This window comes from Pseudopodoces humilis, chromosome 12 (assembly GCF_049639895.1).
Source record: "Pseudopodoces humilis isolate 2021_Gansu_Grassland_sample_001 chromosome 12, ASM4963989v1, whole genome shotgun sequence".
Classification (NCBI taxonomy): domain Eukaryota; kingdom Metazoa; phylum Chordata; class Aves; order Passeriformes; family Paridae; genus Pseudopodoces; species Pseudopodoces humilis.
The window spans coordinates 3,028,614-3,040,962 of NC_142211.1; the positions used below are offsets into that span (position 1 = coordinate 3,028,614).

Here is a 12,349-nt window from a genome sequence, read left to right on the forward strand (position 1 = left end):
CAATCACAAGTGGTGGACAAACTCGTGACCTGTATCAAGATAATCTCATAGCCCTTCAAAAGACTTTTTGTATGATAATGAAGGGTGAGATGTAATGCATTTAGAAAAAATGGTATGACCCAAAGAATGTACCCCTGAAATGTAGAATGTAAGCTTCTTTCCCGTATCCATTTTTGCCCCAGTTCCCGTTATTTGCTGTGTGAAAGTAACCCACCCTCTTCCCCCTGCCTTCAAAAAGAGGTGCTTATCAATACTTCTTCCACTTTCCCTCCTGCTCTTCTTCTCCGCAGGATCCCAAGAAATAAAGCTGCACTTGCATCTCAGCAAAGGAAAGGGCCTCGTTTTTTAGTTCTTCTGTTCTATGCTATACTATCTCCCCTGTTTCCCTGGCTGCAGCTGGGCGGACAGTGGTAACAGAGAAACAGGGGACATAGAAATAATAGCACCTTTACAAACCTATAAACCCTCCAGCTTACAGTAACATTGCTCTTCCTGAGTCCAAGTCTTTGATCCTTTCCCTTTTGTTTGCAGTTATCTTGTCTTCTCTTCTATACACTCCCTCTATATGATCTTCATTCTTTTCCTATCCAAAGCCTTGATAAAAATCTGTAGGTCTAAAAAGCTGTTTTCCTTTCAAGGCATCATTTTCTTCCTCTAGCATGGCCCATGATAAAGTGTCCTTGCATGTTTGCAGAAGAATCACACTGATAAAGTGCTCTGGAGTTGTCTGAGCTGAGCTGGCATGCTCAGCCACATACATGATGATGTCTAGATCTGCATATGGTGCCACAAACACCTCACCATATTTCAGACCTTGGATTCAGCCTTTTTACTCTCCATCAGCAGACTCACCTAATTTCACTTGAAGTGGGGATGGCTTATAGTTCATGGCTACAGTCTCTCCTTCTCTTGTACCACAATCTCTGTCCAAAATAGATGCAGCTGTTGGATCCTGTTGAGAAAGAAAATGAAACAAAACAGAATAATTTAGCTAAACATTCTGCAATCTGTTCTCTGACTGTTAAGTGAGTCCAATCCCATCCACATTCAGAAGGAACAGAGAACATGCTAGTGTTTTGAATGGCTGAACCCTAGGGAAACCTAGACAAAATTTTGGAAGCATGTTTAGTAGGCTTACAGTACCCCTGAAAATACCAGATTTCAACACCTGGCTTATATGATAGATAATACTGGGAATATAATATAGAGGGTGCGTCACCAGTTCAAATTCATCCTGCTCTGGCAGTAGTCCAAAACAATTTTCATATGATGACTCTTTGGGGTGTTGTATGAAGCATACTTACATTTTCAGCTGAGTTCCAAGTGGACCAGTCTACCTCATGACTAAAAGCTCATGACCAGCTGTGTTAAAGTCCATCTCAGAAGAAATGAGGACTGAATGAGTAAGAGAATTGAATCTCCAGTCTCTCTTGGAGAGGAGTAAAGAAGTCTGTAGTTACCAACCTGGATCTATTTTGTTTTGGCTAACTAGAAAGATTTAATTTCAGTATCTGTCAACACAGCATTTTTCACTGTCACTGAAATCCCCCTGAAAACCAAAGTTCTTCAAACACAGAGTATACCCCATTATGCCTACTTGCAGACAAGCTTGTAGTAAAACATTTTAACAGAGTAAAAGCATGACATTTTAGTAAAAGCCTGTCTGCACAAGCCAACCTTTGGTATAAGTGGTGATATTAAAGGTAGTGTCCTTGAAACTCTCCTCGAGCAGCGAGAGTGAAAGAAAAACAATAGCCTTGTGTATTGGGGAAAGATTGTAAACCATATGTATTAACCAATAGTAACTTGCTAAGCCTGCGGACCCTGTCAAACCCTATAAAAGTGTGTTAAAGATAGAAATAAACGGCGTTCACTATACTTCTGTGAAGACTCAGTGAATAGTCTGGCGGTCTCTCAATACAAGCTAATTCAGGTAGTTTTTTACTCTATGGTACAGTGTTGTAATGCAGTTAGGAAAAATCGTATGACCCAAAAAATGTACCCCCGAAAATGTAGACTTGCAAGTTCTTTCCTTTATCTTGTTCTCCCCAGTTCCCCTTACTGGTTGTGTAAATCCCCCCCACTCCTTTCCCCTGCCTTGAAAAAGGACTGCTTATCGATTAGCAGTCTTCCTTTCCTCTTTCCCTCCTGCCATCTCACCCCGAAGGATCCCAAGAAATAAAGCTGTAACTATCATCTCAGCAAAGGGAAGGAGCTCATTTTTAGGGTCTTCTTTGGAAGCTAATCTAACTCCCATGCCTCCCTGGCTGCTGTGGGCGGACAGTAGTAGCAGAGGGGCAGGGGACACTAGAATAATGTCACAACACAAGTCACAAAACCTGCTTAAAAAAAAGTAAATCAAACCAACTTGCTAAACTCAAAGTCGTTCAACTACCCTTAGACATTGCTAAAAAAGAAAAGTAAACAATGCTCTACCTCTACAGTAATTCATAAATAATAACCAATGGTCTGTAAAAATTGATGGAGAAATTTAAAAAACTAATTAGCAGTGCAAAAAACCCCCAATTTATGCTGCTAATGAGTAAAAAAATCACTACCAAAGTAAAAAAAACTGTCTACAAAAGTCTGTCATATAAATACCCATATCCCGAAAAATCAAGCTATATAGAAACACCAAAACAATAAACAAGTAAATCAAGCTACAAAAATAAGTGTCAAAAATAAATTTTAATTAGCGACACAAAAAAAGTTATTCCTAGTTCAATAAGCTCACAGTGCCTCAAGTAATCAGAATAAAAACGCCACCTATAAGTAAACACAAAACCAGAGTAGATTTAACCATAAACAGTATTTCTCAAGTTATCCCTAACTGTAAAACATGTATTGTGGTCAAACAAGCCAAGCAAGTAAAGCCCCTATAATATAATAAAGAATAATCCAAATATAAATATAAAAAAGCCTAGCAAATTAACTACGTCACCCTTCCCCAAATCCACCAAAACAAGTACTACATGCTCACAATAGTAAAAACCACCACTAAATATTAAAAACCTACTTTGTGCCTCATGCCACTGCTCAAAACACCATCCTAAACCTTAAAAAACAAGCCCTTTAAAAGCATAATACCCCTAAAAAATTAAATCAAACAACAAAACTCATTTTAAAAACAGTCTTAACAAAACCTAAGCTAAAAAACATAGTATTAAATAAGTATACCATATCCCCTACCATTCACCAGCTACAAGTAAAGTAAAAAAAACTAAAAAAGATTATTAAAAAACACCTTAAAGCACTGGGTGGGTGTTGCTATATTTTATATATTAGTAAAGGCCTGTATGCACAAACCAGCCTTTGAAATAAGTCGTGATATTAAAGGCTAAAGTCCTTGAAACCTTCATGCAGAAGAGAGAGTAAAGCAAAACAATATCCTTGTGTGTAGGAGAAAAAATGTAAACCTGTGTGTGTTAGCCAATAGTAGCTTACTCTGCCTGCAGACCCTGTAGAACCCTATAAAAGGTGTGCTAAAGATAGAAATAAACGGCATTCACAATTACTTCTGTGAAGACTGGTGAACAGCTCGGGAGTCTTTCAACAGGTGGGGGATCTTACAAAAATTAAAAACAACATCTAACAAAAAACACCTAGCTAACACCTGAAGTTCCACCAACCAAACAAGCCCTACCCAATCTAAGCCCTTATGTACATTAAACACAAACAAAATCCCAGTATTACATATCACAAGTTTGTTAAAAAGAAACCAATTTAAATCAATTCTGCTTTAAGTACAGACAAACCCATCCATGGGGTTGTCTTTGCTCAGAAACCAAGTTACACATAATAGATAATGCAAAAAAATAAAACAAGACAATGTGTACCTCAAATAAAATCTAATTGTTAAGTAAAAACCATAAGTAAATATCACTGTTTGCTAAATATCACTACCCTTGTCTGTATATAAGTATATATATGTGTATATGTATAATATAATATATGTGTTTGTAAAGTTAAAACATATATTAGTTTTAGTAACAAGCTGACAATATAGGGATAATGGGTGGAATGTCCTAAAGTAACTTTATAAGGCTTGTATCCCCAATCGTCTGTTCTGTTTATGTTACATATTATGTTCTGCACCTTTAAGACTAGTTCCGAGAACAAAGAAGAGAAAGAAGCATGCAGGTTTTTTTCAGAAAATGGCACTCGCTTTCCCTCATGCTTCTCCAAACTGTGTTGTCTGCAGCATGGACAGATAGCAAGACAGAGCTCTCCTTTGCTTTTAGTTAATTTTTAGCTAGCTAAAGCAGAGAAGTTTTCCAGACTGATTTTTTTCCTTTTTTTCTTGGATCTGTTCAAACCTGCTCTAAACTAAAAATCAAAAAAAACACCAAGAGCACACACCTGTAGCCCACTGGGGCCTGGGCCTTGGCACTTACCAGCACCAGAAAGACTAATAAAAGACTGAGCGAGCCAAGCTACACCCCATAAAAAAGACTTTTCTAAATTTACCATCTCTTCAAACAACACAAAGTTTTATTGTTTAATTATATTCAATTTCTGTTAAATAAAAATATTTTTTCACTTTCCTTCAAGGAAATCTTTTCCCAAACCAATTAAAATAAGAGCCACTTATATTTACTTTCTAAAAAAACCCTAGTTTTCTCCCAAATTTACCCTAAACCAATACAGTTAGCAATAAATTTAATTGATATCTCTAATTCTAGTCTGTTTTACCTGTGACATTATTTGGTGAGTGATCTTTCCTGGTCCTTAACTCATGAACCCTTTGTTATATTTTCTTTCCCCTGTCCAGCTATGGAGGGGAGTAATATAGAGGCTTTGTTGGGTACTTGGCATCCAGCCAGCTTCAACCCAGAGTATGTAAAACATAGTATATAAACAGGAGCTTTTTTTTGTACTCAGCATGCACAATATTTCTGAAGAACTATCTCCTTGTGCATCTGACTGATTAACAAATACCTGCTTCTTAATGCTGTGTTAGTGTTAAGCAGCTTTATTTTTGCCAGTTTTTGGTAACACAGGGACACTTCTTCCCCTCCCAATGCTGAAAAAAAACTGTAAAATTGAGGTTCCTAAAGAAAAACCTATTTTTATTCCCAGAAATAGCAGCTCTCATCTTCTCCCCTATTTACAATGCTCATTCCCAATTCTCTCAGTTATTGTAGCACTGCAGTTTATGCACTGCAAAGGGCCTGGAGATCCTGCCAACCCTACACCACCTATTGAGGCTCGAATCAGCAAGGTGTCCAACAGCTGCAGCACTGCTGGACGCTGCAGATGGGAAGTGATCAGCATGGTTAGCGTTTTACCACATTGAGCTTAAAGTTGGCAGCATACAAAATGCCAGCCATATTCCTGCCTGTCCCTTAAGAGCATCTGAAGATATTTAGTGTTGCTATCTTCCACATAGCACAGCACACTGAGCAAAGACCAGAGCATACCTTATATATTGAGGTAAACTGGGATTGGCAGAAGCTGTTTGAAATAAAGAAAAGCAGACAATACTTATTGGCATGAGAGTGTTTTTAAAGGAGAGTTTGTTTCCCCTCCATGTTCCCTGAGATGAAGCTGATCTCCATCTGGCTCCAGCTTGTCTCCTCGGCCTCCCATTGACAGCACAAAAAAGAGATATCAGGCCAGACCAGATGGCTTCCACCTAGCTTCTCCTTTGAAGGCAGCCTCTTTATCAGCTGAAATCAAACCATCTGTCCCTGATCCCCTTCAAGGAGCCACAGCATATTGCAGAGCATGGAAAGAAGCTGTAGGAGACTGGAGGGATGGTTGACTGGCTCAAAACAATCCAGTGGGAAAGCAATGGGAGCACTGCTCCCCACTCCCGCTTACTCCTTGAGCCTTCTCACACTCTGCTGCATAGAGCATGACCATTTGAAGTCAGCTGCTACTATAACGGGGGCAGTTGACTGCATAGGACCACCATAAGCCTCAAAATGAAGCCAAGAACATTCTGGCACTGTTTAAAGCGCAGGTGTGAGACTAGCGCTGCAATTAGCAAAGGCCTGTCTGGGGGAGGGCCCCAGGAAACTGATAAAAGACAGCCAAGTGTGTACCATGCGGCACACTCCGCTACCCTGGATTTAAAAGCTGCTGAGACCATGCTGGATCCTAGATTGGTGACTATCTACCTATCTTTTTTCTTTTTTTCTTTTTTCTTTTTTCTTTTTTCTTCTTTCTTCTGTTCTTTTTTCTTTTTTTCTTTTTTCTTTTTTCTTTTTTCTTTTTTCTTTTTTCTTTTTTCTTTTTTCTTTTTTCTTTTTTCTTTTTTCTTTTTTCTTTTTCTCTTTTGCTTTCTTCTCCTACCTACTCAAAATATATTGTAAGCCTGACTAAAATATCCAGTCAAAGCCTTGCCAAGTACCATATTCTATCTAAATGTTCTAAAGTTTGCAAGTAAAACTTGTTTGTTATTGAACCTCTTGAGAACTTTATTATTTCTCCCATGCACCACACAGAATATATCCAGCTACCTTCTCCTAAATCTGCCAAGCAGGATGGGACAGAAGCACTGCACAAAGTGGAAACAGGTCAAGGGAGGTCATTACATGTACAAAAAGACAAACCAGATCCCTGGTTGAGCTAGGAAGGGAGGTAAAAGAGTGACCACATCAGTGCTTCCTGTGACAGGCTTAGGCATATGCTCAATGGCTCTTGCTCTTTATTCAGCTCACTCTGGTCTGCTACTACTTCTGCTGTGGGGACATGGACCAGCCCTAAAGCCCCGTTCTAGAGCTCCCAAAGGCCTTGCTGGAAGGCAGACTGCTGTGAGCCACAGAGGGTTTTGCCTACTTTGCTTGCTGAGCATGACTGCCCAAATCTTTGTATTCTGACAAGGTTTTTTTTTTTTTAATTACCAAATACCTAGTCTTTGGGATGAAATTTTGCAGTCTGGACATTTCTCTCAGCCTGATTTAATATATGTAAATTTTTTATTTATTTATTTATTTATTTATCTATTTATTTATCTATCTATCTATTTATTTATTTATTTATTTATTTATTGGGGTGGGGTGCTGGGAACACATTTTGTCACCTTGAGCCCTGCCCTCTAAGTGTTATCCTTCTCAACAACCACAGGCTGAGGCTTATGAGGGCAGGAGACTGGCAGGGGATAAACAGGGAGGGCAGGCTGAGTCTTCCAGGAGGATTAGAGCTGGCTGGAGAAGGGAATGGGAGAGACTGGATGGGTAGCCAGGTTGGAAAAATGGCTGAAAGATGTTCCTAGAAGAACAGATCCAAGAAGACAAGGAAGAAACAGGACAGTGAAAGGCAGTCAGGGTTAAAAGCACTAGATGGGATACAGCTGTCAGACATCTGCCATAGGATGCATCTCTGTTCTTCCAGGGTTTGCACACAAAAAAGACAACTGACCATTGCTATTACTCCTCCTTATGGTTTCAGACTACCTTTGAGTGAAGCTCCAGAAGCATTCTTGCAATGAAGAAAAATCAATGGGATTTAGAAACCTGTCTTTGTGGCCTGAATGTAGCTAAGGCTGGTGGCATGAAGCTGTGTACTCAGAGGGTCCTGAACCATGCTGGTGCTGCTGTGCCAGGCTATGCTGAGGTTCCTCTATAGTCCATTTTCTTCTGTTAAAACTGCAGGGAACCGACACTAGAAAAAAACAGTAGGGCTGGTTTGCCAAGCTCTCAAATACAGCTATTGCAGCCTAACTTGAGCCCCTAAAACCTATGTTCTACAAAGCAATCTTTAATTACATTCATGTAAACCCTTTTGCTTGGTAATTCAGGGGTCAGCATGAGCTGGAGATGAATCAGGGTTATTCATTCAATGAAAGAACAGAAGCCTAAGTATACCATTTCTTGCAGAAGTTGCAAGTCATGTAGGGACCAGGAGCATAGTACACAGAAGAAAAGATGATCTTGTTCTTATACAATGTGGGGCTGTCCTAGAGTTACACTCTTATGTGAAATGTGCCTAAAAGATTTCCAACAAAGGGCAATTAACAAAGTCTTCCTCCTTTGCTGGGCTCCTGGATCACAGCCTTGGAGCATGATATTCTAAGTGCTTACAAATGTTAACAAAGTGAGTGGGAACTGCACTTTAGATGAAAAGCTATGAATCAGGAGGGGGGGAAATATCATAAGGCTATAGGTATGTTGAGTCGAAAATGCCAAATAATATTCTGGCTTTAATCAGCCTCTCTCAAGCCCTCATCCATTCATCCAGTCACAAGATCATGATGGAGAGGGAAGGGATTTTGAAAGGGTTGGGGGAATTTGTTGAGGCTGTTTAATTCATACCCTCACCAAGCAGGATTGATGCATAGATGAACAAGGACTTTTTGAAGTGCTCAGACACTATCTGTTGTGCCAAGTGCCACAGAGCAGCCCACAAAGTGACTGAGTTATCAATCAGAGGGAATTTTGGATTTATGCCTTTTCTCTTGTGTGTGGCTCTGTCATGCCTTTCTGTATCAGTAGGCTTATCCTTCCCTTGCATTGCACTGCTGTTTACTGGTGCACTGTTATGTCTTGCAACCTTGCCAGGCTCCCTGCCAATGACACCTCACTGCCTGCACAGCTGTTCTCCACCAAGAGTTGAGAACGCAGGAGCACATGGTGAAATAAGAGCAAAGGAACTATTATAAAAAAACAGAGCAGCAAACCTAACTTTTATCTTGATACATACTAAAGCCCTGCACTTATTCATCCCAAACAATATAGGAAATCTCTTTTTGGATGACCTAGCACTCAGGAAAGTTCCTTTTTAAGTCCAGTTACCAGAGATGCTGAAACATGAACATCTATTCCTTCTCAGACTGTTCTTTTTTACTCTGATGTAGATCTGGTCATCCTCTTTATCCATTAACTGGTGTCTTGTGTCATTGGGTCCATAAGATGTAAGAATGGATTCATATTCTAGCTTCTCCCCCTCACCCCCTTGACTCAAGTTTGGGATTGGTGTTTTCCACTAAGTTTTTTAAATCTTGTGTGTTTTGAACTAAGAGTTTGGGTATTACTAACCCCTTCTCTCCTTTTTCTAGCTCCTTGTTTATTTTCCTCCTCATAGCATACCTCCTACTATTTGCTTCTTGTAACAGGGCACTCTGCCTAGGCAGTGATACAGCATCTCAAAATTTGTCTTGTTTAAAAGTTATCAGTGATGGCTTGAGCAAGGAGGGTATGTTCTTTGGTGGAGCAGTGTTGTAGTGCATCTAAAAATCTTGGTACCTCCCAAGGGTAAAACTCACCTCTGGTTTGTGTAATGTGAGTTCCTACCTGAAAACCTTCTTTCCCTTCCCCCTTCCCATTGGCTGTGACCTCCCTGCATCCCCTAATCACCCCTGCCCCCTGGTATAAGAGATGAGACCCACAGCATTTCGGTCTCTCTCTTGCCCCGGATGCACGACAGACAATAAACCCGGGATTACTCCAGCAAGTTTGAGCCTCCTGTGTCTAGATACTTTGAGTCCGTGTTGTATCCACTCCAGGACCCCCTCTGCCGCCTGTGCCCTGAGACGAGCAGGCTCTCACCATGGGGGGTGGGACAGAGGGGTCCCATCGGGGAGAAGGATCGCAACAGAGTGGCGCCCGACGTAGGGGCTGAACAAGCCCACATTAAAGGCTTATTTGAGCCAGGGTGAGCCGTTCTTTGGAGACTTTGGATGCAGTTTAAAAAATACAGCAAAAAAAGTTTCCGAAAAGGAGCCGAAAATCCTCCAGCACCAGAGGACCGATTCCAGGGTAACAAGTATCTTTCCACCGCCAGAAAACGACAGAAAAAGGTAAGATTGAACTCCGACACCGGGCTGGGAGGGGTGGAGAGTGAAACAGACCCTGGGGGGGACTGTGTTCTGTGTAACTCCTTCCCAGCGGCAGCAGCCCCGAGTGTGTGGGGTTCCCCCAGCCGTGGGCAGAGACGGAGGGGGGGGGGAGAGGGAATTCTCCTTGCTGCCTGTAGAGTGTGAGTTTAATTGTAATCCTTTTGGTGCAACTTTGTTTTCTGTGGTAGGGAAAATAGACAGATTGTGTGCAGAGCTGCTGTGACCTCCAAAATGGGAGCCCGGCTCTACACACAAGAAAGGAGTCATACACAAAAAATACAGAATTTTTTAAAAACCACAAACGTAAAAATTTCAAAACATAAGATAAAACAGTTTGTATCATATTTGACTCAGCAAAGTAAACAGATCGAATTGTTGAAATTAGATTCAGTAACTGCCTGGGATGAAATTGGAAATTTATTAACCTTAAAAATAGAAGGAGGAGACAAATTGGCCCTGAAATTCCTCCTGGTTTTTATTTTAATTCGAAAAGAATTAGTTAACAGAGAAATAAAAACAGAAGACAAACAAGCACCACAGTGTCCACCTAACTTTCCTAACTTTTCCCCCAAATCCTCTGTTCCCCCACTGGTAAAGATACCCGAGAAAAGCAATACAAGTTCTAATCCGGTGTGTCTGTTTCAGTCACCCAGTCCTGCCTCACAAGCCATAAAGGCTCCCTCCCTATACCCCTGCAGTGTTAAAGAAAATGTATCTTCCTATCCCCACATGGCTGAGAGCCAAAATGGCACTGGCCACGTGTTTCCCGTCCACATGGTGAATCCTCCTGTGTATCCCCTTTCTCCTACCCACAATCCCTTTGTTCCCCCTGATATTCCACCCTGCCCTACCCCCCAGCCCTGCCTGGCCCCACCCTATGACCCTGCCCCCCGAGGCTGTAACCCTATCCCCTATCCCTCCGGCCCCTGTCCCGCGGGGAGGAGGGGCGGGCAGGGAGAGAGTTACACCTTTTGCTCCTGCAGAGGGGCAGGGGGAAAGGTGTCCCTGCCCTGCCCCCCGATGGGGGTTTGCCAGCCTACCGAGCCTGGCATGGGGGGGCACAGGCTCTCTCCCGGCTCCTGCAGGGGTGGGGCTGGGTCTCTCCACAGGCCCGGTGAGGGAATGGGACCCCCGGGGCCCGGTGTGGCGGGGGGCGGCCCCCCACCCGGCTCCTGCGGGGCAGGAGCTCTGTCTCTCCACAGGTGTGGGGAAGGAACAGGCACCCTGGAGCCCGGCGTGGGCGGGGGTGGGCTGAGGAGCCCAGGGAATGCCAGCCCTGGAGAAGATGAAGTTATGCTAACAGCAGCCCCTGTAGTATACAGTAACAGCAGAGGAGCAATGCGATTACAACATCAGCCTTTCAATTATCAAGTAATCAAAGATATTTGTAAAATTAAAAATGATTTTGGTCGTGATAGTGAAGTCTTAAGGGGAATAATAAGAACTACATTGAAATCACAGGATTTAATTCCTGCAGATATTAAAGATTTATTTCGGTGTTTGCTAACTCCCTCTGAACATGATCTTTGGGAAAGCTTATGGAAAAGATCATTAACAGAACTCCTAGCTGAACTCAAACAAAGTAATCAAAATGCACATGATACAGAGAAAAATGAAATCACTTTAGAACATTTATGTGGGGAGGGAAATTGGATTAATCCTGCTGATCAAGTGAAAATATTAACAAAGTTTGTTGCAGATAAAGTTTGTGATGTGGCTGAAAACATTTTTAACCAATTACCAACAGTTGATATTCAAGTCAGTTATGTTAATATTAACCAGCTCCCATGTGAGAGTTTCTTACAGTTTGTAGATCGTCTGAGACTACAGATACAGAAACAAGTTAAAGAACCAGTGGCCCAGACGGAACTGCTTAAAGAAATGGCCCAAAGAAATTCCAACGAGGCTTGTCGTAGAGTAATTCTGAGTCTTCCTATCAACCCTCCACCCACCATAGCAGATATGATTGAAGCGTGTGCCCAGAAAGCAGACTTGTACAGTGTACACGACAAGAAACCAGACAACCCAAGGACAGTAGCAGCAGTGACACCAGGAATGAACAAGCCACAGATGTCACCAGGACAGCTGCAGCACATTGTCTGTTTCCAGTGCAAGAGGCCAGGACATTTTGCAAGGAACTGTCCTCAAACCCAGCAACAAGGGAAACAGCAGAAAAAAGACTCTGTTTTAATGGGAAAAGGGGAGGAAAGGGAGCGGGGTGGGAGACTGCAAAAATATAATTGTGAAAAATGTTTGCCTAATAAGGTCTGGCAACTGCAAAAGCGATTCAGACTTGTAACTTCTAAAGCTTTTTGTTTCAGATCTGACCGCTGGACTGTCATGGGAGTAGATTTGCAGGATAATTCACAAGACCTGGCTGGGCTGGATAGTAGGTATTTTGTTATTGGAGACACAGCACACACACCAATAGAGATTGAGGTGGCTCCCATGACAATCACGGGAGACCTAACACACCTCATTCTCTTAGCTAGGTGCCCCCAACCACCTTTCTATATAGATAAAGGGCAGGTAATAGCCCAGGTGATCCCTGTTCCAACAGAAGTCCCA

At 41.9% G+C, this 12,349-nt stretch overlaps 1 protein-coding gene across 3 annotated transcripts in view; it reads right to left on the minus strand.

Annotated features, from left to right (window-relative positions):
- LOC148183281 (protein FAM219A-like) overlaps nt 1-12,349 on the minus strand; it is a 285,636-nt gene that overhangs the window by 113,852 nt on the left and 159,435 nt on the right. For all 3 annotated transcript variants that reach the window (XM_088061500.1, XM_088061499.1, XM_088061501.1), the window contains exon 2: nt 853-952. In XM_088061500.1, coding sequence (XP_087917626.1) covers nt 853-952 — 100 coding nt within the window. The remainder of the gene's footprint in view (nt 1-852; nt 953-12,349) is intronic.